The sequence below is a fragment of the Marmota monax genome, unplaced genomic scaffold (genome assembly GCF_021218885.2).
Source record: "Marmota monax isolate L192 unplaced genomic scaffold, Marmota_monax_Labrador192_F-V1.1 WCK01_AAM20220418_F8-fsc00125, whole genome shotgun sequence".
Lineage (NCBI taxonomy): Eukaryota > Metazoa > Chordata > Mammalia > Rodentia > Sciuridae > Marmota > Marmota monax.
This window is the reverse complement of record NW_026695235.1, coordinates 10,056,963-10,084,894: the sequence shown is the minus strand read 5'-3', so window position 1 is coordinate 10,084,894 and position 27,932 is coordinate 10,056,963. Positions and strand designations below refer to the sequence as shown.

Genomic DNA, 27,932 nt, shown 5'->3' with positions numbered 1-27,932 from the left:
CCACTAACCAACCAACATGTTTGCCATAAGTGTGTATTAGGCAGCTTTGAGATGCTCCCAAAGTACCCCGCTTCCTGGTGCCTAACCTGTGCAGTCCTCTCCCACAAGCAATAGGGTTGCTGGCCAATAGTGGGGGTGGAAGTGATGGCATGTCACCACTGAGATTAGGTCATAAAAGGACTGTTTCCACCTTGGGCGTCCAGGTGCACACTTTGGATCACAGGTGCCCTGTCTTGAGAACATTCATGGTGAGGAATGGGGGCTCCTGCCAATCACCGTGTGAGTGAGCCTGGAAGCAGCATCTGCCAACATCATAACTGCAGCTCATGAGAGGAAACCCTGAGTGGGAACCAGCCAGCCCGCCACGCTTCCCCCTCCCGACCCTCAGAACTGCTCGAGAAACTGTGATAAGGAACTGATAAGTCTTGGGGAAAATTATTACGCAGCAATAGGTAACTAATGTAAAGTACTTATATATATATATATATATATATATATATATATAGTAAAATGGTAAATGTGTAGCAATTATATTTCTCAATTTCAGGATAAAGGGTAACTCTGGGGAAGGTGTGGGAATGAGGTGTGGGCTTTGCTTTTTTTTAAATTTCTTCACATTTTTGAAGAACCTATGTCACAGGGTCAACATGTTAAATCTGGATGCTCCACAAGTGTGCCCGAGGTGTGTGGGGTCAACCTTCTGTATACGTGGGTTCTTCCTCGGTGGAGTCAACGAACCACAGATTAAAAATATTTGAAATAAATCGAGTCTGGACCTACCAGGTACAGACTTCTCACCATTGTTCCCTATGCAGTGCAGCACAACAACCACTTATGTGGACTGACACTGTACCAGGAAAGGATGGTTTAGAGCATACGAGAGTGTGTGTTCAGGTTCTGGGCAACGGTACACCAAGGGACTGGAGTGCCCACGGACTGTGGCATCCTCCAGCAGTCCAGGGCTAATCCCCCACAGACACTGTCATTTTCTGACATTTAAAACATCTATCTACTCCTTAAACATTTTATAATTGAAAATGAAGGATTTTAAAAAGGAAAGGCAGGATAACCATTCCATTTATCAGAGCTCTATAGAGCACCAACAGCTCCTTTAATTGCAGCCCTGAGGGATGCAATTACTTTAATGGCTAAGTAATTTGCATTGAAGAGGGGATATTCAGGGTATATTCCCACAGCCAGCATAATCAAATGTTTAAGTGCCAAAGCCTTCAATCCACTTTAAAAAAGCAACAACACCAAAGATCTTATGTAAGAGCACCTAACAAATAATTCAGGAGAAAAGCAGGAAAGAAAAGCAGGAAACAATGTGGTCCTGCCCAGAGACACTCCATATTAAGCCATTTCCAACAGCAATTCATTTGGGAAACTCACCACCGCTCCACTCCGAGGTATTCAGCAAAGTGGACATGAGGACAGCTGTTGCCTAGTAGCCCCTACTTTAATGGTAGGTATTTAACGAGAGAACAGAAATGGTGTGCAAAACTGCTTTAGTTCTTAAGATCCCCTCAGTCAAAAAGAAGTAAATTATTCACAGTTGGAAAATATGGTGGCATTTCAGGCCGTGTGGTCCCACTCACTCCCACACTCAGCGACACTCACTCAGTGACAGCCTAACAGGTGGAAGTTAATGCACATGGAAAAGTGGACGTCTGATCTCAAGGGTGGAAAACATGGCCAATCTCGAGGACTTCAGGTCTGCTCACCTGCACCAAGTCGATTAAGTGTGCACTGAAACCTAGCAAGGTGCCCCGCCAGGTACCCACGTGTCCTGGTTTATCATACAGAATATGAGCTGGCCTATCAGTCCAGAGGTAGCTTTTCCTTTTAATACCACTCTTCTTGAGGCTGGGGTTGTGGCTCAGTGGTAGAGCACCTGCCTCACACACATGAGGCACTGGGTTTGATCCTCAGCACCACAGAAAAATACATAAAGAAAGATTGTATCCATCTATAACTTAAAATTTTTTAAAAAAAAAATATTGCTCTTCTTCCATTCCCCAAATCGTTGAACACTTTGAGAAACACTGGTGTGCTGTCAGAGGATGGGAAGAACCACTCCCCTGCTCTAGTGACCAGGTTCAGACTATGGTTTAGGTATTAAAACCCAAACTCCCTCCCTAGCAACTCAGCTGTGATCATGTGGCATTTACCTCCCTGGCCTCTCCACGTTCTTCAGCTGGACTGGAACAGAGTGAAGGTGCCTATAAGGCTCCCTGGGGGCCGGTCCAGCATCCCTCCCTGTCCCTCAGCTCTGTCTCATGATTAAGGCTTTTCCCCATCAAGTCAAATTTCCTTTCCTTCCACGACACAGAGATCTCGTACTTCACTCTGAGCCCGTCTTTGCCTCTTCTGCTCCTCTCTGCTGTCAGTTGTGGTTCAACCCCAGGGATCTACCATTCCTCTCTCCCTTGGCATCTAACCAGCACAACATCAGCATTTCACTCTGTCTCTGACTCCAAGGCCAAGGCAGCCCCGATTTTTTCAGCCCTTTGAACTCCAGGTCTGATACACTGAACCATCCTGACCACCTACCTGGGCAGACTGTCCCTCCATGAGTTTCCGGCAGCTCAACTGCGTGCTGGCTCCTTTGGCTGGCCTCCTCCTGGCCAGCCTGGACTGCTAGCTGCTAGTGCCCCATCCACCCTCAAGCCAGGTGCTGCCTGAACTCCCCATCAGAGCAGCCTGCTCAGCTTTCATAGGAAGACCTTCCAGTCCTCAAGCTACACTCTGCAGAGCAACTCGCTGGGTTGCCCCACACCACCCTTCAAATAAGTTTCACAAGAAAAATGGGCTCCTTGGTCTTATTATTTTAGGATTTTGAGAAAAAGCAATGATAGGTATTTATTTCTTATTTCATAATGAGGATTGTGTTGAGGGAAAAATATACACCGCTTGTATATGAATGTTCTTCTTTATGTTCCTTTAACTGTCAAAGACCTGTAATTCAGGGGCTGGGTGCATATGGTTCAGTGGCAGGGCATGGGCTTAGCAAGTATGAGGCCCTGGGTTTCATAGGCAGCACCCCAAAAATAAAACACAAAACCTTGGGACTCAACACCAAGGCCCCAGGGAGGATATGTATTCTGGGTGCATGGCCATTCTCACCTGACCTGAGAGGTAACTATAGTGACTCACGGTTACTGAGCACTTGCCCTGTGCTGAGCACAGGGCTAACACTGGACGTGGATTATCTCACTGCATCTTCCCAACAACCCTGCCACCCATTCTGCTCTCTGGGTGAGACTTGGTGACCGAGGACAGGCTTGACCTGCCCTGCAGCCCTGCTTTCCAGCTGGTGCACTTACACCAAGTGCCCGCTTAACACGAGGAGCGCTCACCTGCGCACGGGCTGGCAGCAAAGCCCACCCTCTTCTGCGCTCTGTCGAAGACCACGTAGAAGCCTTCCATCACGGTGGCACCGATCACCAGCGCGTTGGTGGAGGAGGAGATGCCGAATCGGTAGCACTCGTAGTTCAGGCCAGCCCCCATCATGGGCTGGATGTAAAGCTGTGGGGGAAGGGGAGGGGGAAGAAGAAGAAACGGCACCCGTCGGACGACGTCACAAAACAGTGACGGTCACCGTAGGCTTGGAGGCCCCCAAGGTGAAGGGGAGCCACAGAGAGACAGATGGCAGCACAGTCCCTGCCACCCAGGAGACAAGATCAAAAGCATAGTGACATCCATGCTTATTGAAAGGGACAGAAACACGAGGAGACATACGCCACCTGTAACTTACGCAGGCACGTGCTTACAGAAGGAGTCTGTCTGTCTGTCTAATGAGACCAACATGGAGAGGGGGCCTCACTGCGCTTCCCATGTGCAGGGAAGGTGAGGAGGGGCCCCCGAGGCAGGAGGTGACTGTCCTCAGGGTCGTCTGTAGGTGGACATCCCGTGGCTGCTGTTCTGGGGAACCGTCCCGTCCCTGCAGTATGGCCCTGTCATGGTTGGACTGTCTGTCTGCAGACCCTGGCTCAGGGCCACAGGAACCACACCTCCTCCCTAGATGTCACCACCTTGGCAGAGGGTGACTCCGTGACTGTGTTGAGTGAACGATGGTGCCGAGCCTGACGGAGTCCAAGGACACTGATCTATAGATGTGACCAAGCAGCTCCCTAACACTGGGCAAACCAAACTTGGATCTTTTACTCGGTCCTTTCTGTGTATGTCCCAGTAGATTTTTCCAAGCCATACATCTTGTAATATGTTGGGAAGCTTCAGTCTTGCTGGATCTCAGAATAAACTGTCTGCCCTAAACTAAAATAGCACAAATAGAAAAACTAGTGGTATTTAGGCTGAAAGTAAGTACATTTTTAAGGTTATGTTAAAAAAAAAAAAATCAGAATCGCCCTGTCGGCTGACACTAAAGTATGCTATTATTTTTTTTTTAAATTTTATTGGTGCATTATGATCATACATAATAGCAAGATTTATTATGCCCTATTTGCACACATAGCATAGATATAACCTGACTCTGCTACACTGGTGGTCATCTGCCTGCCTATGATTGCTGAGGCCTGAAAGCCCCGCCCTGAACCTTTGTGGCAAGACGCCCTGAGGATGCCCTGGGTGTCAGTACAGGGGCTGGCTGGGCAGGGCCAGCTGCTCAGGGGTGACTCCCCACGTAATCCCTGATGGGCACAGCAGCAAAGGGAGCTCACGGAACCTCCTTTCCCAGGTGATTGCCTCCGTCCTCCCCCAGCAAGGAGGGGGACCAAAGGAATAGTGAGTGACCTGAGTGAGAACCCAGGACAGCAGCAGGGAAAACAGATCTGTACATGAAAACGTGAGCGGGTCAAGGTCAACCCCCAAAGTCTCCCATCTCCCAAGAGGGAGTCACGGTGAATTCTCACGAGGACACAGCAAGGGCTCCTTCATGATAGTCCTGTGTGGTCCGAAGCTTGGTCCTCACGGCAGCTTCCCCACTAGCTTCGGCTCTTGTGGCCAGGAGGTGCCGTGGACAGAGAGCTCTCTGCCTGCCTGTGCTCCCCACAGCTGCTTCTCCCGGTCCTGGGCTCTGTCAATCAACCCTCATGCCCTTATTTAGCACTTCTTGCTCACCTTTGTCCTCAGGCTGGCTTTGGACACTGGCTACAAACCACACTGATGAGACAGTGTCCACGTATTGCAGTTGGACTGACCAGTTGTTCTAAACAACACATTATTTTAAAGATGCTGAAAATCACTCTTTCTAACAGCCGTCTATGCAGGGTGCTCTTTCAAGGTCATCTGGAAATGCCTTTGGTAGGCGTTACTCCCTCTCCTTCACAGTGAGAAAGAAGGGCCAAGCCACCTGCTCCAAGTTACTCGGGATTCAAGGGTGGTGCTGACGGTGTCACTTAAGCCCCCATGCCTGGCCTGTGTGTCCTCTGCTGACCTGCTCTCCTGTGGCTCTCTGGCCTCCTTCCCAGGGCCCCGGGACCTGAACACAGGAACAAGTGGTATTGCTTTCTCCTTCAGAAGCCAGTCCCCTCCCGATTCTCCCAGCCCTTTATCTCCCATACACAGATCACAACTGGGACACACTCCCGTGTCAGCCAGCAAGCACCTTCCCTCTGCTGCCCGCCAGTGTCCAGAGGAAGGCCGTCTCTAAACCTCAAGGTGCTCATCTTCATCCCCCAGGAATTAATAATCAACAGAGAGGAGACATAAGATGACTTTTACAAAGAAAGCAGAAGTCAAATGGAAAGAGGAAACAGCACAGAATACATCCTAAATAGATGACCCCACCCCAGAGGAGTGGACTGGCAAACATGCAGCATGCGCTTGAAGGGCAAGTTCACAAACGGGTGATTCTGTTCAGCGAGTCTCAACAAAAGCAGGGCTTGTTTGAGCTGGGTCTTAGAGGACGGGAGGAATCTGCACACACGGAGGAGGAGAGATGGGCTCCCAGGACGGGCGCTGGTGGAACTCAGGCCAGGAGATGGGAGAGGCTGAGGCACCCCATGAGGGCCGGGGTGGTGGGAATCGGCTGCAGAGGAGGAACCAGCCTGCTGGGGGAGCTGGTGGTGAGAGGATCTGGGCTAGGGCTGTGGGTCTGCGGAGGGGTTGAGGGATGCTGTCTACTGAGGCGCTCAAGACAAAGGAGTCTGTCTGTGGCTATTGGAATTATAGTAAAAAATAATGACGCCTCCATCGCTGAATAAAATGGTGTGTGGCACGTTACAAAAGTGCTACCCTTCTTCATGGCCACCCTCCACAATGTGTCTCCGTGGCTCCTCCTACTATGAGGGGCTTCTCTATTCCCAGCCCCGGAATCTGATGACCTTGGGGTCCTTTGGAGGGTATTGCCGAGGAGAGGGCTGCCAGTTCTGAGCCCAGAGGTCAGGGGTCACAGCAGGGATCCTCTCCTTAGAACCCAGCTGCAATGTCAAAGTCAGGTATGGAATGCAGAAAGACACGTGGACCCATCATGCTGCCCACCTGGCCCCCAGACTATGCTTAAGGCTACCCTCCCGCCCCCTGTTCTGGGGCCAAGGAAGCCCAGCGCCCCCTACTGACCAGAGACAGGTGAGCCAGCATGGCAGAGACCAGCAGACCTGTGGGCTCAGCACCAGGGTGTGCCTGGGGGAGAAGGCTGTCCAGTGGGGGGTGTGGCACCTGTAATTCACGGGCCTCTGCACAGAGCCCCTGGTTCTGCTCCTTACTGTAGGAAGCACAGAGGGAGCAGAGGTTCGCGTAGGTACCTGAGGCAGGATGGTGATGCGGAAGGATCGGCTGGAGTTCTCCTCCCTCAGGTAGATGGAGATCTTAGGGAAGTAGGACCAAGGCGTTTCAGAATTCGCCCAGCACGCCAGCTGGGCCCCGCTCCAGAACCCGTCAGAAAATTCTGGAATCTAGACAAAACAAGATCCCGTGAGAAACAGGGAGCAGTCTCGCGCGTCAACAGGAAACAGTGCCCGGCTTGCCTGGTCCCCTCGCCAGACGCCCACGGGCACAAACAGCATTTCATTTGGACAGAGTGGCAGGGACTTCAGTCCCTTGGGGGTGTTGGTGACAATGAAATAATAATCGTAAAAGCTGCTCAGACTCACGGAGCGCTCTTGAGCGTGAGCACTGGGCTTATGCAGCGGTAGCGACTTGGCCTTCAGCCCCAGCCAGGTGGCCACTGGACCCCTTCACTTTGCAGATGAGGCAACCAAAGCACAGAGAGGGGCCGAAACTGCCCCAGGCCACACGGTGGTGGGTGGCAGCCCCTTAGAAGAGAGAAACCCTACTGTGACCCTCAGGGCCCTCTTGAGTGTTGCTGCCCTCTGGATTCCTGACTCCTTCGAGGGCTGGAGCCTCACAGTCCTCCAGATCTTGGCGCGGGTGCCACCTTGTCCCTGATCCTCACGGAGCGCCCACGGCCACCACCGCACACCTGTCCTGCAGCCTTCCTCCCCTTAAGGACACTTCCTGGTGTGGTGCAGCTCTGCTTCCAGCCCCAGAGCCTAAGCCCTTCTCCCTGGTCCCCTGAAGTCCTGACGCCTGCAGACGGATGAGACTCAGGGGTGGGGGGAATGAAGGCACCCAGGGACATAAACATGGCCACCAGCTGGGAGCGGGAGCGGCGGAGCCAGGCCCACCTGTGCGGATCCTGCAGGTTCCTTACCCCTGTGTCTCTCCCAGCAGCCTCCCCAGCAGCCTCCCCTCCTCCACCTGGGGCAGGACCATCACACCCGACGTGTGTTGAGGCAGAGGTAGGAGAGGACAGAGGGAGTGAGGAGGGATGTCTGTCCAGGGAGCTGAGTATGAGCTCTGGGCCAGGTGGACACACCCCGGGAGGGGCGGCAGGTGGGAGCCACAGCTGGAGTCCTCACCGCTCAGGGAGGAGAGTTTAGGGAAGGAGGACCCCGAGGTGAGCACATGCAGGCGCCTCATCCCACCCCAGATCCCCCCGAAATACAGACCCACCCAACACTAACTCAGCATCCCACCTGAAGGACTGAAGCCTAGGGACAGGGCCCAGTGTTTTTATTTCCTTTAACTCTCTGAATCCAGCCCTCTCCTCACTAGAGAGGAGACCAAGGCAGCAGAGTCCGGAACAGGCACCTAGCAGGGAGAGGAGCGGCCGGTCCTTGGGCCCTACCCTCCAGGACCGACGATGCACGCTGTGGACTCTCTGCCCAAGGCAAACAAGCCAGCCCCACACGACCACCAGCACACGGGCTTTGCATAGGAAATGCTCACTTTTGGTGATCTTGCAAAGACGGCCTCAAGTGCGCAGATGCCACAAAAACACCTGCAAAGTCAGAAGCGGTGTCCAAACAAGTCGTAGTGGTGCCTCGTTGGGCGTTTCATGGAAGCTCTCTCTACCAAGTGCCGACCACACCCCAGCTCGGGGCATCTCACCCAAACTCCCTCAACAGCCCCAGAGAGGAGAAGGCGGAGGCTGAGGGCAGCTCTCTCCAGGCACCCAGCCGCTGAGTGGCAGAGGCTGGACCCCACCAGATTCCGCTGGACCCCAGTGCTGTGTTCTGTCCAGTGCTTTTTGGCCCACCCTGATGTCCTGACTGTCCAGACAATCGGGGTGACACTGAAAGTTCCAGCAGCCAGGTCCCAATTTTAACTGCCCTTCAGAGCACGGCCATGAAATAATCACTAGTTTGGCCAACTGACCTTTGTCATCTGTGAAATAAATCATTTTTCCCCCAGAAGTGGGGGATAAGATGCCAGCACACAGTGGGTGAAGGCCAAAGAGGGGTGATGTTCAGGGCTATCTGTCCTGGCTTAAAGGCCACACAGGCACCCTTGATTCACCGTCACTTTAACATGCAGTCATGCACCGAGTGACAGCGTCCCAGCCAACAACAGCCTGCACCTACGAGGGAGGTCCCGGGAACAACTTCGGAGCTGCCTCCAAGTGACAGTGTGGTCAGCGTGGCCACCGTGCAACGTTTTACTTCTCCCACATTTGTGCTGAAGCTGGGGTACACCCCTGTCCTATGAAAGCACATGATACTGATAACAGTAAGAAATGACCATGTACAGGAGCCGCCTCGCAGGGCACGCGGCCACTGTGCTCCTGACTGCCCTGCGTCACCAGGCTCCTCTAGGTACGCGCTACTGCGTCCGCCTGGCCCAGCGAGGCATCTCTCAGAGCACATTCTGTCCTCAAGCGACAGGGGACTGCGGTAGTGTCACGAAGTACTGCACCCACTGCCCTGTGATGGAAACCCCAGGCAGAGTCGACCGTTCGGGGCCAGCTCCTCGGGGTCAACATGAAGGCGTTACTTACTGGCTAACATCAAGCAGGACGTGAACTTTGTAATAATAGGTTTTAAAAGTCCACCCTTCAAAACCTTCAGCGCACACAGAGTGATAGCTCTGTCACCGTGCTGCTAGACTCTGTCACAGTGCTACTCCGGGCGTGTGATCAGCACCCAGTGCTCCTGGCGCTGCACGAGCCCTCGGGACTCACCATGGACGTGCGGGACTCACCATGGACGTGCGGGCCACGGCCTCCACCACCGCATCGAACACCTTCTGGGGCAGGCGCAGCAGCGTGGTGCCGCTGTCCACGATGGCCTTGTCCGCGTTGTACTAGAAGGGAGGGGGCATCCGCATCAGGGCACGCTCCCTCCAGCATGGCTGGACCTGCCACATGGAGCGGCCCCATGCCCTCTCCCAGGACCCCCGACCCAGCACAGAGGGAACCCCTTACTTTAGAGGCTGACGTGACTTATTAAGGCCACTTCTGCAAGCTGCACAGATCAACTTTCTACTACCTACTCGTGGGCGAGGAGGACAACCCCCCCATAGCTCGCCATGTTCGCATTTGAGAGGAGACTGACAGGACAGGACACCCGTGGTGGGCACTGCTGTTGTTTGCGTCTGGAGTGCCCCGAGGCCCACCTGTGAAAGGCTGGCACTCCAGCCTCAGGCGCCCTTGGCAGGTGATGGGAAGTTTAAGAGGTGGCACTTGCAGGAGGCACAGGTGACTGGGGCGTGACCTTGCAGGGGATTGTGGGACCCTGGTCTCTTCCTGGCACCCTGCTTCCCAGCTTCCTCTGTTAAATACTCCCACCATAATGCGCTGCATCCCCACAGGCCCGAAAGCAACAGGGCAGTCTGTCATGGACTGGAATCTCCAAACTGTGAGTCAAAATCAACCTTTCCTCTTTTTAAGTTGGTCACCTCAGTTACTGTCATGGGAAACTTACACACACACACACGCACACACACACATGCACACACATATGCGCAGCAGCCAGCCCTGTCCCCACTGTCACATTCTTGATGTGACAGAGGAGAAAGGGGATCAGTGGGCCAACCACAGATAGGCCACTAAATCCACTAGGGACCCAGCTGAGTGAAGCTGCCTGGGAAAGGAGGAGCCATGGCCAATTTGCCCTCCTACTTTACACAAGTCTGTGACTCCCATGGCCAAACATGCCAGTGAGGTCAAGGAAGTGAGCAGGAGGAGTGAAGAATTTGGAGAAAATGAAACGAACCGACTTGTTAATATTATTTTCAAACACGCTTATTTTCAGTTTAAAAACTGACTAATGTGAAAGTCAACTCTGCTTGCTCCTAAAACTATATATTTTTGTACCTGTATGAAGACTGAATACATGACAGTCCTGTAGGAGGCTGAAATGTGGCATGGCCTGGGCGTTGTCACTTGCTCTTTTGAGGGATGGCAGCATGTAGGGCACGCAGGACAGAGCCCAGGCCTAGGAATCCAGCCTCAAGATAGGCGCTGTGCGCTCTCTCTCTCTCTCTCTCTCTCACACACACACACACACCCACACAGGCCCACATATGGGTCCATCGGTGATTTGTTAAGTGTAAATAAGTGCCTCTGACATGTACACAGACTTAGGGCTGGGACTGAAACACTGTCACAACAAAACACAGTTGTGTGAGCCTTGGTCCCGGGGAGTCTGCACGTGAGTACAGGTGGAGGAAGGTGGTGGTGAAGGGCAAGGAGCCTGGAGGGCAGGAGCACAGGAGCCACGGGGTCTTTCACAGGCCATGCTGAAAGGCCACAGCACTCATGATGTCACACGTGCCAAGATAAAAGCCACAGAGCAGTGAGAGGGTGCTACACAGAGTCACAGCTGTGTGTGTCCCTGGGCCTGTCACGCCTGCCTTGCACCCCGGGCCCCAGCAGGCAGGAGCTGTGAGCTCAGGGGGGCGGGGATCGCTCTCGAGGAGGGCAGGGCTCGGCCACACAGGGCAGATAAAGTATATGGCTTTTGGGGGGTTCAGTTTTGCTGAGTTCTTTCCCCTCCATCCCCCATTCTGATAAAAATCTGCTTGTTTCATCCTCCGCAGTGGAGGTCAGGGACCCTCAGGTCAAGGCACATGCAGAAGGGTATAGTTGGCTCTGGGGCTCCTCACTCCCTGCCTTGTGCTAGCTTTGCCCCATTAAGCCAGGGGGTCTCGGGGGCTGGAATTCATGCGCTAAATTACCATCCACAAGGCCCTGTGTCTTTTCCCATAAGAATCTCCTGAACTAGCCTGTGACATAAGGAACCTTCTGACTTCCTGTGCAGGCTCCAACTGTGAACGCTGAAGCACACCAGGCCCAGGTCCCAGACAGGCACGACAGAGTGGTGGGTGCTCACCTCTTTGCAGTCCAGATTAAGGCTCTGGCCTCCGATTTCCAATTTCAGAATTTCTATCTGATAATACCACTCCTCCTTTATGGGGGTATACCAGATGTCTCCTTTATACAGACTGGGTTCAATTCCACCCAGGACCTGGGGAGGAAAATACAAGTGTAAGAGGAAGAGCACAGCCAACATTTCCACCTAGAAGCACTCGCTCACGGGTGAAGCCTCACTGGAATTAGCACTTGTTCTTTATTGTGATGTCGGGAAGCAAATACTGATGCTTCAAAGTTAAATGGGGAATGTCTGAGGGCCACAACTGCAAGGTCACACGGAGCAATGCCCTGGTGTAACCAAGACCCCTTGGCAGGGTCCTTATCTAAGGAAAGCACACACGACTCTAGCTTCACAGCATTGAGACCCCCACCCCAAACAGATGCAATAAGATACCTAGCTGCCCTGATGGAAGGCAACGAGTCCCCTGGAGGGCAGGGACCAGGAAAGCAGAGCACGGGGACGTCCCCAGTCACAGCATCAGGCTGCAAGTGCTAGGCTACCCTGTCCCCTGGGAGCAGGGAAAGAAGCGCTGGGAAGCTGGGTGCAGTGGTGCACACCTGTAATCCCAGCGACTCAGGAGACTGAGACAGGAGGGTCACAAGTTCAAGACCAACCTCAGCAACTTAGCAAAACCTTGTCTCAAAAAATAAAAAGGAGGGTAGCTGGGGACACAGCTCAGTGGTAGAGAAACCCTGAGTTCAACTCTTACTACCAAGAAAGAAAAGACAAGACAGAAGTACTGGGAGCTGGTGACCATCAGCCGATGGGTGCTGAGCATGCCTCTTAGGGTCAGGGCAGAGGGGTTGGCCAGCTCTCCCCAAGATGGACCCTCCTTGTACATCTACTCTAGATGTCTGGGTGCAGGGTCCCCCAAAGGAAGTTCCGGCTACAATATATCTGTGTGGCTGATAGTCTGGATTGTGTTTCCATAGAAAACACCTGCTCCCTGTGCTATGTGCACATGTTCCTGTCTCCCAGGGAGTGCACAGCCCCCACCTACAGTAGACCCAGCTGCCACCTCCCCTCTGCTCCTCTGTGCCTTTCCTCTCCCTGAAAGCAGTGTGCTTTCAAAGGTCAATAAGGACAGAGTGAGTGGGATCTGGAGGTGCATATTTCTAGATGGTGGCATGATTAGGAAGGATAAAATAATACCCAAGCTTATCCATTTTTAAAAGCTTTCTATAACAAAGAGTATCACAATGTTATAGTACCTATGTGTGTAAAATTTCTCATCCAGTTTTTAGTAAAGCTGAAATAACCCCATAAATTTGTGACTTTTTTTCATCCCTTTAAGACTAAAAGATACCCACAAGACTACCTCCGTTGGTACCAGATCCAGCAATTGGCAGTCCCGCCCCACACATCTGCATGGAGAAGACGTTGGGGATCTTTGCTTGAGTCACCAGGGAATCGAAGAAGGTCTTCAGAGAGCTTGATGGCTGAGGAGGGTGAAAAGAAGGACCGGGCTTCACGAGTCATGGTGGAGACAAGGGCCGCCCAGTGTGGACACCAAGCGCGGTCCACGGCTCTTTTGGTCTTTCAGATTTGGAGTTTTCCAGCTAAATCACAAACATGCTTGTGATCAGGTGCGGAGACCCCCCAGTGGCGCTTGCTCCCGTGTGGCGCGCGCCTTCTGGAAGAGCTCTGCTGTGAAGGGAGACAGTGCTTCTGGGAGTGGTGCAGACACCTCGGGCTGCTCACCACAGCCTCCAGAGGGGGCGCGTGTCCACGTGGAAGGGGTCACGAGGAGGAAGTGGAGTTGACCTTGGACACTGGAGGGTGGCAGGGAACAGTGTCTCTAGGAGCTGCTGCAGCTGCTGAAGCTTGACCCACCTCCCAGCAACTGCCCTACATCAAGTGACTGGTGACTGGTCCACCAGGCAGCGAGTCCCCGCCCCAGGCCCGGCCAGCTGGACTCTGGCAGCATCAGGAGAGTGTCAGTGAGCCCCGGAGTTGACAAGGCTGGTGACTGAGGGGAAGAGGAGGTGCTGGGGAGCGAAACTGGCCAAACTATGCTCACGCCTGAGTAGTGACAGGGAAACCCACTCTGAGGTGCAATTACAATGCAGCAATTAGAAAAGGACCTAAAAAGACAAAGCCTGGTGATTCCCATTGCCAAACCGCAGCAGGCCTGGTCTGCTCTGTGTGTTGTCACACAGCCTTGGTCCCCACTCACGGCTACGCGTGCAGAAGACACCCCCATTTCTGCGGAAGGTCTCAAAGGGAAGAGGGCTACTCTGCAAACAGCTCCACGCCAGGGAGCCAGGGCGCGGGCAGCCAAGCAGAAAGTCACTGATACTACAGACCTGAGTTTAGACACCTGGGAGGATCTAGATAAGCCACTCAGGGGTGGAGGGTCAGTTTTGGATGCCATCACAACAATGAGCTGCAGAGGCAGAGGCTGAAGGCGTCCTCTGACACCTGTGGTCATTCGGCAGGAAGAGTGGCTCACTGAATGCAGAGCTGAGATGGCAGTTCTGGAGGCGTGAGGGATGAGTTCTGCCTCCCGCTCACTCAGCCCACCCACATCTGGCCACCAGCTGGCTACCTGCAGCAGAGCTACAAGTCCAGGGACACAAAGTCCCTGCAGGAGGGTGGGGTCTGGTGGACTCTGGCCTGCCTTCCTGAGAGGCAGCAGGGACAACACCACCTGGGATTGAGGCCGGGCTCCACCCTGCTGACCAGGGTCATGCCTTTGTTTCCTGCCTGTGATAGCAATCACCTGCCAGGCCTGTTCTGGGACCTAAGTGGGACACATGATCAAGGCTCTGCTATCATTCTGCCAAGCTACTCTCCACTGGGACCCTGCCTCAGGATCCCCCAAGGGATTCAAAAACAGGCAGTTACTCAGGACCAACCCCAAGGGAACATGGTCTAGTGGGTGTGCAGTGGTGGCTGTCGCGCACAGCCTTGGTGGGAGCACTTGGGGCTGACCGGGGACACCACACACTGTGACCTCCACTGAGTGCTCGACACCCTATTCCAGAAACACTGAGTGCCTGACCCACACCACTGTGCTGGTCCTTCCAGATGGGCCACTTCCCCTGCAACTCCCATTACTGGCTCCTCCAACTCGGGGGCATGAAGCTAATTGTCAGTCATCTTGCAATTTCACAGATGAAGGGAGCAAAGGTCATGTGGGGGTTCTGAATAGTCCCCCAAAACCCCAAAGTAGTTTGTTCTCACAGAAGTTTTACACTCTATTAATTGCAGATAATTGAAATTTACTCTATCATTTAGAATAATTTGCATAAAATCAATCATGCTCACATCTTTCATTTCCAAAAAGCCACATAAAGATGAGATGTTTTGCCCTAGGTCACACTGTCAGTGAAATTGGATTTACTAAGTTTCTACCAGTCTGCAATCTAAGACGTTCACCTCAGGTTACTGCGGCCGCTCTGCAGAGAGGGTGAAAGGACACGGGGTTCTGTGCTCTGGGTGGAGGGGTCAAGCCTCTCTGACCTAGCCCCCACAGCTCTAACATGGGAGACCCTGGCCTTACGAGGTGGGCATCACAGGACACATACCTCGCGTGAATGAACGGCTTGTGATGTTCTCCCTAGGACCTGACAGGCACCCAGAACCAGGTCAGCCTTTCTCCTTGGGAAGTCATGGGTTGGCACTAAACCTGTCTGCTCCACCACACACCATTTGCTAATGAACGTGAACAGGAGTAATGGTCCCACAGGGTGGGCAAACTGGCCTTCCGCTCTGGATCTCCAAGGGCCCACAGGGTCTGTTGCCAGGGTAGTGACACTTCCTTCTCACACACTGAGCTCTGCCTCCAAGTCTAAGGCTGCACCACGAAGCCAGGTGTGGGGCCCAGGGCCAGGACCACAAGAGATGCCCCCTTCTGCTCTTCGCAAGCCCATGCAGACCTGCCTGTCTCCAAGAGCCCAGGGCACACCTCTGCTATCTAGCCCCGATGGTTCTGGTGACACTCCCAGGGAGAAATCCGCCTTCCTGCCTCCCTCTTCTGCACACCATTATTTCCTGGGGGTTGGCCCCAAGTACAAATATTTGCAGACATCCAATTCTGTCCCTCCCCATGATGTGAAGGCCACAATGGCCCTGAGAGCGAGGTCCCCGATCTCCTGGCTCGTCACTCCTTAGAGGGGTTGGCCATCCCCAGGGCAACTCAACATGTTCCTGTTCCAATTGTGTCCTGGGAGGCTCCCCCAGAGGGCGGGCGATGGCAGGACAGGGGGGGCACCTCCACCGGCTGATGTCCCAGGATGCCCCACAGGCCCCTGTTCATGTGCCTGTGTGAACTGAACACATGCATGTTTTCTTTCAAATCTGTTTTGGTAGAAACTCCTGAACCAAGTCCATAATCAACACAATTCAGATTCTGCTGACGCCTTTTAGCATCAGAACTAAAATAATCAAAAACAAAAACAAAAAAGTTCATGTTATGATTAAATCCTGCAGGGACGTTCCCAAGAAGTGTGCCATTTACCTTTAATTTAAAAGTGCTTGGACCTGAGTGTGCGAGCACTGGTCTGTTTCAACAGTGGGGGGGGGGGGGTTCTCACTGGGTACCCTCAGGGGCAGTCCCCCGTCTCTTAGCCCTTTAATGGCTGGTCCTCAGACTCTCATCCATAGTTTATTAACTTAAATAAATGGCTGAAATCCCTGGATTTGCCTCACCTTGGCCAGGGTGGCATAAGCAAGTCCAAGTATTCCATTCCATTTGATCCCAGGCAGAAAGAAATTCTCTGACTTGAAAATAGTGGCGATGTTGACAAGAAACGAACTATTGAAGCCCTTTGGGATGGTGACCACATCCTCCCCCATGAAGCCAGTCCAGCTGCCCTGTGTGTACTTCACAGTGACTTCGAAGCCCTTGAAGCGGTAGGTGCTGGACCTGCAAAAGGAAAAGAAAAGTCCATTGTATTCTGTGCAGAGAGCCAGGTTCCCTGACCCACAGAGGAGAGGGTGGTCACTGTGGACAAGCAGCTGTCCCCATCGCAGCCCACTGTAAGCAGTTCTTCATGATCAGGAGTGCCAGTGCTGACAAGGTGACCCTCCTCACCAGACAGGATCAGCTGCACTCTGATGACAGGGTGTGGTGCCACGTGGAAGGGCGGGTCTGGGGTTAGCCTGTAGCCCTCAAGTGTCCTTCTCCCTCTCCTCACCCCAACCCACGAATCCCTTCAGCCTCCAAGAACACGACCAGATCTGGGCACCAGCCTGGCCCACTGGCTTCGCAGGGACACTGGATGCTGCTCTGTGACACAGAGGTGCTGGCAGCCCGTGAGGAGGCTCTACAGCTCTTCCAGCAGTGACTGAGGCTCAGATTCACATGACCCAGGTGACAAAGACCAAGCCCCCTCTTGGGAGTCCAGGTCCTTCCTCTTCAGAGGCAGCCTGGCCCCTGAAGTCACAGGCCCTTCTCAAGGCTCTCCTAACGCCTCAAAGCTGATTACACTCATATCTAAATGGTGGCACCACCAAGAACCTGGGACTCATCTGAACCTGAGGACCACAGTTACTGACAAAGAGTAACATGAACAGGGGCAGGCAATGGGCAAGACAGATGGCAATGCCGTCCTCTTCAGGATCAGCCAGTGATCCGCTCGGCATGTGAGCACAGAGCACTTCAGGTAGCACGAGAGTAAACTGGAGCTTCTTCCCAAGATGGCGGGAAAGCAAGGGACTCCTGACACCAGAGGCCTCTCTGACACCAGGCACTTACATGAGGACACGGAGTCCTGTAGCTCTCCGGGGAGGCCCTCTTGGGGAGAAGAGAGCGGGCGTCAGAGTCCTGGGTGTCCAGCCCTGCAGTCCTTCTTGTATCCACATGAGTCTGAAAACTCTTGGGCTACAGGAAGGAACCCCAGGAATGACTCTGGGCAGATATCTGGACATTCAAGCCAGAAAATGACCAGGTTCCTAAGACAAGTGTCAAATCACCAAACCAACAACCTTAGAGGGCTCTTCTTCCTGCAGTTCCACTCCACTCTGCTCCAATAAAAAGGCTGCACAACATCAACACAAGCTAATATGTCTTTATGTAGAAGCTAATGCAGTCTTGCTTGGGGTCAGGAAGAAGTTAAGTCAGAGATGACATGATTCCATATTTATGCATATTTATTTTTCATGTATCTATACAAATGTCAACCATTTTTAAATATTTTTAGTTGTAGATGGACACAATCTCTTTATTTTATTTATTTATTTTTATGTGGTGCTGAGGATCGAACCCAGTGCCTCACACATCTAGGTAAGTGCTCTACTACTGAGCCACAACCCCAGCCCAAATCATTTTTAATTTGTTAATCACAGTTCTGAGAATCTGACCCTGAGGATGTACTCAGGAAACAGAGATGGTCATAATGTTTTATTTATAATGGGAAACAAACCAAAGGCCTAGTAAAAAGGAAATAGTTCAATAAACTATGGTGTATTTGTATGAGAGATTATTATGCAGCAATGAAAATATGGTTTTTTCCTACCATTTAAGTGTCAGGGAAAAATTAAGTTGAAAGAAAAATTTGTTTCTGTGGCAAAATATTCAAAACTACTTATCACAGTCAAATATTAGCAGTGGCTGTCTCTGGGTAATGGATTTGGTGGAGAGATGCCCATTCTTGTCGTTGAATCCTTCAGCAACTTCTGCACGTGACTTTTAGAATCAGGAAAAAATGTTATTTTAAAAAATGTCTGGCAAAGAAATTTCAGTGCAGTTTAATTTATTCTCACTTTTATGATGGAGAATAAACTCTGACGGGTGTTGAATTTTAATATCAGCTTACCATTTGAGTTCCCTCCACTGTGGCCCTAACGTAAGAGAAGCACCTCCTGAGGAGGGGCAGGCGCAGAGAAGGAGGGTGAGGGCAGCAGAGCCGGTCACCCTGATTCCCGGCTGCCCCACCAGAAATCGCCACGGAAAGTGCAGTTGGACCTTTAGGCGTGAGTATCTGAGGATGGGTGCAGTGCCAAATTCCAGGGTTGGTGCAAATTTAGATGGGCCAGGCACACAGGAGGGCATGCACACAGTCATGTTCAATGCCAAGAAAAACTCTGAATTATTCAGTCCCTTTTGACACTTTGAGGTCATTCCTCAAGGTCAGGAACACCACTGCTGACACTTTGAAATGCTTCGAGAACACGGTTTAGAAAGGAGTTAGCATACTTTGTCCATTGAAGAGCCCACAGAGAAACGTTGCAGGCTCTGCATTGCACACGAGGCCCGTCACAGCTACTCAGCTCTGCCACCGTAATGTGGAAACAGCCACGTGATATGTGGAAACGGCTGCGTGGCTGTGTGCCAATAAAACTTTAGATTTATAAACGCATCGGCAGGTCAGGTTGGGCCCAACGGTGACAGTTTGCCAACCCCTGGGCTAGCATGTTAGTTATCGTCCCCAAACAGTCTCAAGTGCAGTGGCCTCCCGTTTTTACTGCCTCTGGTCTGTAAACAACTCCTTGGGATGGGAACCTGAGCCCTTCTGGACGCTGGGTATTAGGCGTGTCTTCTACAGTTTCCTGCCCAGATTGCTGGCCCCTGACATTGTTCTGGACATTTCAGTGTCATTTGAGGAAAGGGAGTGGCAGCTAGTTACAGCGCCTGGGTTCAGATACAGGTTCAGCCCCTCACAAGCCTCCAGACCTGGGCCAACTCTTCAGCCTCTCTGTGCTTCAGATTCCTCAACTGTAACATGGGGTCCTCCTATCAGACCCCCTGGGGTTAATTATGTGGATTACAAGAGTTAACACCACGCAGCATTTAGAAAAAAAACCCAGAACATGACAGGTACGTAACCAAAATAGCTGCTATTATTATAATTATCTAATCACTTGCTACCTTCTCCAATCTATGAGCTACTATTAGAAAATTCAAGAATTTTTTTTCTAGAAAATGTTCCTACAGAACTACTAATACTGAGGACCCCGAATTATCTCATTCTAAGTTCCAATGACCTCATGGAAAGGGACAGCTCTTGCCCATAGGGGGCCTGGCTTTGCTAAGGAGGTTGGGGTGGTGGAGGAGCGGTCATCCCCCTGAGCAACAGGCTTCTCAGAGGGTGAGTCCCTCTGTGCTCTGCACCAGTGCCATCCAACAGAACCGGCTGTGGTGACAGTGATGTTCTGCTTTGCCACTGCCCGACATGGTAGCAACACGTGGCTACTGAAACTTGAAATGTGACAATAGTGTGACTGAAGAACTGAGCCTTTGTTTCATTGACCGTTAGTGAATTTAAGCTTAAATGGTTACATGTGATCACTGGGTACCCTTGCAGAAACACAATTCGAGATAATGTGAGAAAGAAGAGTAGTACCAAGCCCTTCTCTCTGGGTTTCTTTCACTAAACCTCAAAGAGTGGAGTCCTGGAGAAGAATCATAAGCAGCTCTATCTATGGATTATTAGCATAGAATTTCCAGAACTTTAAATTAAACAAAAAATTCTTCTACCTTCATTTTCTAACATCCTAATTCTTGGCACTGAATGGCCAACCCCTCTGTTCATTAATTAAATATACCCAGAGAGAACGCCGGGTGGGCTTCTCATCTGTAATGTCCATTCCAGTGCTCAGAAACAACAATCTGTCAGGGACAATCTGTGGGTGGCAGGAAAAAGTCCAGTCACAGCAACAAACACACTTTGAACCAAACTCAGAAGACAGTCTGCCTCCGAGAAGAGAGCTCAGGGGACTCAGGATTAAAAACCAAGGTCAGTCGAAGAGGAGAGCAGAGCCGAGCCGTAGAGCGTCTTATTGTTTTAAATGAAGCCCACCAATGTTTCCAGAAAACAGAAAAGAGAAGCCGGAAGGGCAGATTCAAGGCAGCTGAATCCTTGGGCGGCTCTGGGTCCCCGACACCAGGGAACGCTGGGTCTCCTGAAGAATTCTGCCTGAGCCTCCCTGGGGTTCTCCTGAACTTCACAGGGTTGGAATCCACCTGTGGGCGGGGTGGCCTGGCCCAGATGACCAGAGGTCCCTCGCTCTCTTCTGTAAGTCTGGAAGTTACCAGAAGGAACAGATGGAACCCGTGAGGTTCAGGGCAGCTCAGCAACCCTGCCGAGCCTCAGCAGTGACCACTACTCACAGGCCTCTAATACAGCCAGTCCCTCCAGGAAAGCACAGGCGTAAGAAAGCACCTAAATAATCAGGCAAACAGATCTGTCACTGTTACAGGGAAAGGCATTTGATCTGTGTCCAGTCTGGCCTCTGTAGAGAAGGCACCAGGTGCGTCTTCAATCCCCGAATCCCACTTCCAGGCATCAGTTACAGAAAACAGTTGGCTCCTCGCTACACCCTCTCTGTGGGCTTTGCTTACATGCAGCCCAGGAGCCAGGAAATTTTAATGGGAATAGATACTTAATTCCTGACCAAATCAGTAGAGGGTCGAGGGGTGTGTATATTGGCTTTCCCTCAAGCCAACGGGCCAGAGGTTGTTTTATTGGCTAAAAAAAAGTACATTAAAAAAAAATACACAATTCTTTCCCCACTGCATAGTCATCCACTGGAGCACTCGCGACCATGGAAGAAGTTCTGACAGAGACTAGCTATGCCAATGACTCACAGCAGCCCGACCTCTCATCCCATAAATCAAAGCCACCTTGCCCAAAGCGCCATGCCAAACCTCCAATTACTGTAGAGTGCTTCAGGAGACATGAAACCTGAATGCCCAGAGACTGGGGACTTGAATCAGAGGCTCAAACCCAACCAGAAACCCTATTACAACTAAGATCAGAGGCCTAGGCTCACACTGAAACCTCACAGCGCGGGGGGCCACATTTCAGAAAAGACTCCTTTGTCCAACACGCAGAAAGGAAGAGAATGCTCCCACTGAAGAAGGGCTGAAGGGGCACCGTAGGCCCAGGCCAAAGGCGGGGGAAGGCATCGGACAAGCTAGCCTCACAGCAAGTCATCGAGAGAAAACACCGGGATCTTGAAATAATGGATCTGTGTCGGCCACATGCCTCCCAGACGCTTGGAAAAAGAGAAGGCGGGGTTAACACAAGCCCCAGAGGGGACTGACCTGCAAGGCCAGCCTGGGACAGGCATGTGGCCTGGGGCACAGAGCCCACCAAAGGTCACAAGTGTGAAGCTTCATGTCTGACTCGGCCAAGAAAAGAAGTGGCCTTCGAGCCCTGCTGAGGAGCGGGCTCCTGAAAAGAGGCAGGACCAGGGCAGGAGGCCTGGCCGCAGTTTGAACACAGCAAACTCAGCAGTACCTGCTGGCAGGCAGTGGTCCTGGGCCAAAGTGACCACTGGGGCAGCCCAGGGCTCTCCCATCTACTCACAAGAGGAGAAGCAGATCAGAAACTGGAGTGGTCAGAGAGCCAATGGCAGGTCTGTGTCCTCTGGTGGGATGAGCAGGAGGCTCGGCCATGGGGGGAGCTGTGTGCACCTCAGGAGTTTGCTCCAAGTCAGGGGCAGATGGCCAGAGAAGCCCAGCCTTTAGGTTGGGTAAAGGGACCCACCTGCCACCTGAACACCAGGCTGGCTGTGTGCACAAAGTCCACTTGGACCAGCCAACAGGGAGGTTAGACAGATGTGGCCTCCTGGGGCCTGATGAGAACAATGAGCGCACCAGAGCCCAGGGGAAGGACGCCCGGTTGTGTGGTTGATTAACCATGGCTCTTGTATGGAGGGCGGCGCGTGGTTTGGCGGTGGTGGCTGTTATTTACCCCTGGGTGTTTTGACAATGGCATTGGCACAGGGCCTGGGTGGAGAAGCCCATCTGACTTCTGTGGAGCTGGCAATTGTCAGCTGCCAAAGAACCCCATCTACCTACAGTCTAGAAGTGACCACCACTGTGTGAAGTCTGCCCGTTTAAACCCGGAAGTGACCGTGCACACTACCCCGACCTGGCTCTCCGGTCTCTCTACTGTGACTGATGTCAACAGATGTATGATAAGGAATGAACTTATTTGGGATGGGAACCTGCTCGGGCTTGTTCCTCCTGCCTCTGTGTCCTGAGCACCCCACCCAGGGGAACCCAGGTCAGTGTGCAGAACAGACCAGAGCCTGCTCAGAATGACACAGGGCTGGACAACTTTGTCACCAGGAGCAGTTCTCAGTGAGGAGGACACCATCCCCTGTGGCAGAGTGGTGGAAACTCTGGGGGCATTTTTGGCCACTGGGGGGCCAGCATCAGGCACAATGGCTATCCTAGAAGCCCTTGTCCCTCATCCCTGTGCACGTTCTGAGCCCCTCTGGGCACACACATGTGAAAACCCACCTGAGCCCCAGATGTGCCTTCCTTTCACATACACACTGAATGTTTCCTATGTGGGTTTAACAGAAGTTGGATATTAACTGCTATGTAAATAAGATGGCAGGTGACAACTTTTTCTTTGAACTCCACCAGGATTCTTCACCACGTAAGAAGCAACGTCAACAACCCAAGCTGCGCTGCGGGTTGGAGTCTTACTCAATCAGCCCTGGTCAGTCTACACTGGGTGACACGCAGCCACAGTGGTCCCCGCACAGCCTCCAGGCCCTGCCCTCACGGTCTCCTAGTGTGCTCGAGCCACAGAGGTCACCTTCAGAGACCACGACTACCTTACTACACATCCCTTTCCTTTCCTTCCACCTGCACAGGTGTTTATTTCCTGAAATAAAATAAAGCTACTGGAAGAACTTCAGATTTGGGGTGTCTTGGATTTTGGAATGTTCACATACCCACAATGAGCTACCTCAGGAATGGGAATCAACTATAAAAGCAAAGTTCATTTGTTTGCACCTTGGACGTGTAGCCTGAGAGTCATTTGATACAGTATTTCTGGTGTGCCTGTTCTGACATGACCTGTCAGCTGAGTCCAGGAGTGGACGTTTCCGCCTGTAGCATCATGTCAGTGCTCAAGAAGCTGGTGGACTTTGGAGCATGCCAGAATTTTGGACTAGGAGTGTTCCACGTGTGAGCTCCATAGGGCCATTCAGAATCATGTATGTAGGTTAAATTATATTTCCTGGTGGCTTTCATTTGGGGTGACACAAAGCACTCATCACGAGGAGGGTGTGGGGCAGAAGGCCCGGGCCTGCTGTGCAGAATCAGGAAGATGGCTGGGGCTGCTGCCTACCTGACTTCCCAGGCCGTGTGGATAAACATGGGAGGTTTGGAGCAACCTGGCGTCCCGTCCCACGACGGGGCCACCCAGAGTGAGCAACTGGAGGTGGGAGCTGTTTGTGGGCAGAGGATTGGATGAACCTGCGTCTGAACGGGAAAGGACAGCATGGCCCCTCTCACACCGAGAAACACCACCCACTTCTACGCGTGTTCGTGGTTACAGCACAACTTCTGGCACACCCTGATCTTCTCGTTCCCCAGGCCATCACGGGCCAGCTAGTGTACCCTAGGATATCAACGGCGAAATCTTACAACATGTGGAGTCACGTGCTGCGCTCTAAGTTCCTTGAAGGAGGGGTGCCACTTTGTTCTGTGGCTCTGTGGGGCTCCGCATGCACTGGCCACGGCTCCCCCTACAGCCAGAAGCTGCAGCTGCACACCCAGGTCACTGCGCCATTTCTGCCCCCCAGGGGAGCCGCAGCGCAGCCCACACAGGACTGTTCTGGGGGCGTTTTGTTTCCCATGCCGAAGTCTCACTTTATTAAGTCGCCAGGGTCCTCAGAAACCTCGAGCTCTTATTTCCCTGTTTTCTGGCAGCTAAATCTGGGCTTTAGTCCTCGGAATAAAGACTGTGGATAAGGAAAGTGAGAGGGGCAGAGATGCCAAGGGCCCGCCGTCGGGAATCCCGCCAGCAGTTCTCAGGCTATGGGAGTTCGTGACCCTAAAAAGAAAGCCCTTGCATGTCGGCAGGTTTGCTCTGCCTGCTCCCTTTGAGCTTCACAAAAACTGACATGAAGTCCAAATGTGGACAGCATTAGAGCAGCTTCAAGTGCCCAGAGGAAGGGGACACCAGATCCAGGGTTCTTGCAGAACTGGAGGGTGACATGAGGCCACTGGGGACCCTCCCTGCACCCACTCAGAGGTCCTCTGGAGCCAGTAGTCCTGGCCCCTGCACTGGGCACAGTCTGCTATTCCAGAGACCTCCACCCTTCTCACAAGCCCAACCCATAGCTGCCCTGTGGAGCCCCTCAGTGCTTAGTGCTTAGTGCTTAGGCCATGTGCTTTGTGCTCAGCACCCTCACTCTTTCCAAATGAGCCACTGACTTCTTTCCCCAGATACCTCCCCACAGCGATGTTCCTGTGAACTGTGCCCTAACCGTTCTGAACGACGGGGCAACACAGAGCTGGCTTTGCATGCTTACCCCTGCCTAGAATGGCCCCTGCCTCAATGGCCACACTCTCACATGGTGCTCCTCTGCCCATACCTTCCCTCACACACTGACGGCTCACAAGCTCTGCGCTCCTGTGTAAGTGCAGAAGTTGTTTCACTTGACAATGCATAAGGTGACTCTCCTGTGGATACACAGAGGCTACGTAAGGGGGATTGTGTGATGGATTCCCCTGAAGTGAAACACGCACATACATACATGTGCATCTACACGTATACATGCATGTTCAGGTACACATCCAGACACAAGCACAGATGACAAATGTGCGTGTGTACACATACATGCACACACACATCCTGAAAGTGAGTCAGTCTTCTGGCTGGTTTGTTCCAGTATATTCTACATGCCGATTCATGTGGTGTCCCCACCCAGCCAGGCCCACTCTGGACCCACCGCTTACCTCTCTGCGTCAAAGTAGGTGTCTACGTAGGAATGGGGGGCACCTGCCACGGCGAAGTTACTGCTTCCAGTGTCGACGAGAATCTGTAGCTTTTATTTTTTTAAGGAGACAAAATAGAAAGTATCATAAGGCAAAAGCTTGAACTGACTGGGGAGGCGGTTGTAAACCGAATCGGACAGAGTCCACGAAGAAGCCTGCAGCAAGGAGCGGCCTCCTCAGGCACACACAGCCTTGGAAACAGCCCTGCAGCCGCTGCATCTCCCCCTAGGCCGCTGGGACTGGCTAACCAGGCCGAGCCTCGGCCAGCCCCCAGCCCCAGCTTGTGCCCTGGTTCCCTGGCTGGGAACACCTTCTTCCTGCCTTCCCAAATCTCTGGGAAAACCAGATCCAATGTGGCCCCCTTCTGCAGATGTCCCCTGCAGAATGCCTGGGGACATCTGCCCCAGTCCTGCTTTTGTAGCTTGATTACAGTATAATTTCTGTACAATCAAAATGCAAGATCTGAAATGCGTGTGAGACCATAGCCATACCACCCTGAAGGTGCCCAATCTCGCCTGAAATGCTCCGTGAGGGCTGCCACAGTATGTCCTCAAACCAAGATGCAGAACTTCTGTTGTCCCTGAAAGGTCCCCTTGGCGCCTCTTCCCCAGAAGCTGCCACGCACGTTCTGACTTCTATTACCATGGAACGGCTTCAGGCGCTCCTGAAGGTTCTGTGAGGGCAACGGGGCGGTGCTGGGTTTGCTCCCTTGCTGGGGTCTTTGCTCTTGGAGTCTCTGCGGCGGAGGAGCGTTCCTCCATGTGCACGGCAGTGGGTCTGCTTCTCTAGATGGGGCTGGCTGGTCTCCAGTTGAAGGCTGGTGTGGGTGAGGCTGCTGTGGACGCTCCTGGAAGTCTTTGGACAGATGCTTCCATTTCTCTTGGGTAAATACCCAGGACTAAACCTACTGGGTCACAGGGTCAAGATGCCTTTCTAGTGTTTTCTAAATAAACTGCTGAGCAGCTCTCCAACACAGACATACCAAGATGCACTCCCGTGGCAACGCGCCAGGGTCCACTCTGCTTATTTGCTCCATATCCTCCCCCAAATCTGGTGTTGGTGGCCTTTGTTTTTGCCACACCAGTGGAGATAGTGGCATCTTGCTGAGGCTTCCTGTACCTCCCCAGTGACCAATGCTGCTGAACTGCTGCCCGTCCACGGTTTGGCCCATGTACCCCAGTCAACAATGGCACGATGGGAGGAAGGGTGGGTTGCCCCTCTTTATGCCCAGCACTCTCCCAAGTGCAGACACATGGCCAGCTGTTTAGAGAGTGAACAAAGCCTCTAGAACACAGAGTAGGTAGACAAAGCCCAAAGGCTGAACATCAAGTTTAAACAGCTAGAGACAGGAAACAGAACAGGCAAGCTTCTGTCCAGCATTATCTCATGAACAGACTGCTGCCTTGGCCAATATCCTCAGTTTTGCTAAGTCTAGAACTTTCTATGCCCCCAACCCCCACTTATTCGACCCAGCCACAGAATTTGGCTCAGGTTCAACCTCTCCTCCTGGAAATTCCTCCTTCCCCTTGGACTCTGGAACTCCAACCTTCCTGAATTCCCCTCCTGCTTCTGCGACTCCCCACGCCCCTGCCGCTGGATGGAGTTGCCCAGGGCTCAGCCTGGCGTGGCTTCTGCCCTCTGGACTCACACCCTCGTGTCTGTAAAGGCCTCCTCTCGCCCCTGAGCCCCAAGCTCACAGCCAGCCCGTTCCTGGCCCCGGACTCCAGGCTTCACCGGCCCAACACCTGCATTTGGTGTTTCATGGCCTTCCGGTGCTGAAACCCCAACCTCACACCCTGAGTAGACGTTGTCAGGAAACAGGGTCTTCGCGGAGCTGGTCAAGTTAAGGTGGCAGCCCTAGGGTGGCCCATCCAGTCGGACTGCAGGGAGGGGAAGGCCCATGGAAAGACAGAAACACGCAGGAGCTGCATGTGACAATCGAGGCAGGGGTCAGGGCTGCACAGTCCCAGGACACCAGGGACTCACAGCCACCACCAGGAGCTGGAAGAGGCAGGGCAGGCTTCTCCAGGGCCTCAGAGGGAGCGAGGTCCAAAGGAGCACCAAGCAAATCTGCATTCATGGTTTCCCTTGGTAGCTGGGGGATTGCTTCCAGGACACCCTGCAGGTACCAAACTCCAAGGAAGCTCAAGTCCCATCTACAAAGTGGCAGAGTATCTGCATAGAACCCACACACATCCTCCTGCATATTCTAAATGCAGATTAAATGACTTATTAGACTACTCATCATACCCAGCAGGATGTGAATGCATGCAAAGAGTTGTTAAACTGCACCGTGTAGGGAACAAAGACAGAACGTCTGCACATATTCAGTACTATTTTTTAAAATATTTTTGATCCCTGGTGGTTTGAATCCTTGGATGTGGAACCTAGAAATGCAAAGGGCAGAACTGAACTTGGAGTTTGGTGGAGAGGAACTGGTGGATGCTAAGAAATCATCTTATGCATTGAATCATCAATCAGAGGTTAAAACAAGTGGGTGTGCTGGACCTCATGGTGCACGCCTATAAATCCCAGTGGCTCAGGAGGCTGAGGCAAGAGGATCACAAGTTCCAGGCCAGACTTGGCAACTTAACGAAGCCCTGAGCAACTTAGTGAGACCCTGT

At 52.5% G+C, this 27,932-nt stretch overlaps 1 protein-coding gene across 4 annotated transcripts in view; it reads right to left on the bottom strand.

Moving 5' to 3' along the window:
- Bace2 (beta-secretase 2) overlaps positions 1-27,932 on the bottom strand; it is an 89,571-nt gene that overhangs the window by 25,425 nt on the left and 36,214 nt on the right. For 3 of the 4 annotated variants that reach the window (XM_058577343.1, XM_046439098.2, XM_046439100.2), the window contains exons 2-8: positions 25,270-25,358; positions 16,269-16,485; positions 12,926-13,054; positions 11,574-11,708; positions 9,442-9,543; positions 6,705-6,854; positions 3,360-3,528 (exon numbers count right to left, since the gene is read on the bottom strand). In XM_058577343.1, coding sequence (XP_058433326.1) covers positions 3,360-3,528; positions 6,705-6,854; positions 9,442-9,543; positions 11,574-11,708; positions 12,926-13,054; positions 16,269-16,485; positions 25,270-25,358 — 991 coding nt within the window. The remainder of the gene's footprint in view (positions 1-3,359; positions 3,529-6,704; positions 6,855-9,441; positions 9,544-11,573; positions 11,709-12,925; positions 13,055-16,268; positions 16,486-25,269; positions 25,359-27,932) is intronic. The other variant, XM_046439099.2, reaches the window with a different exon arrangement.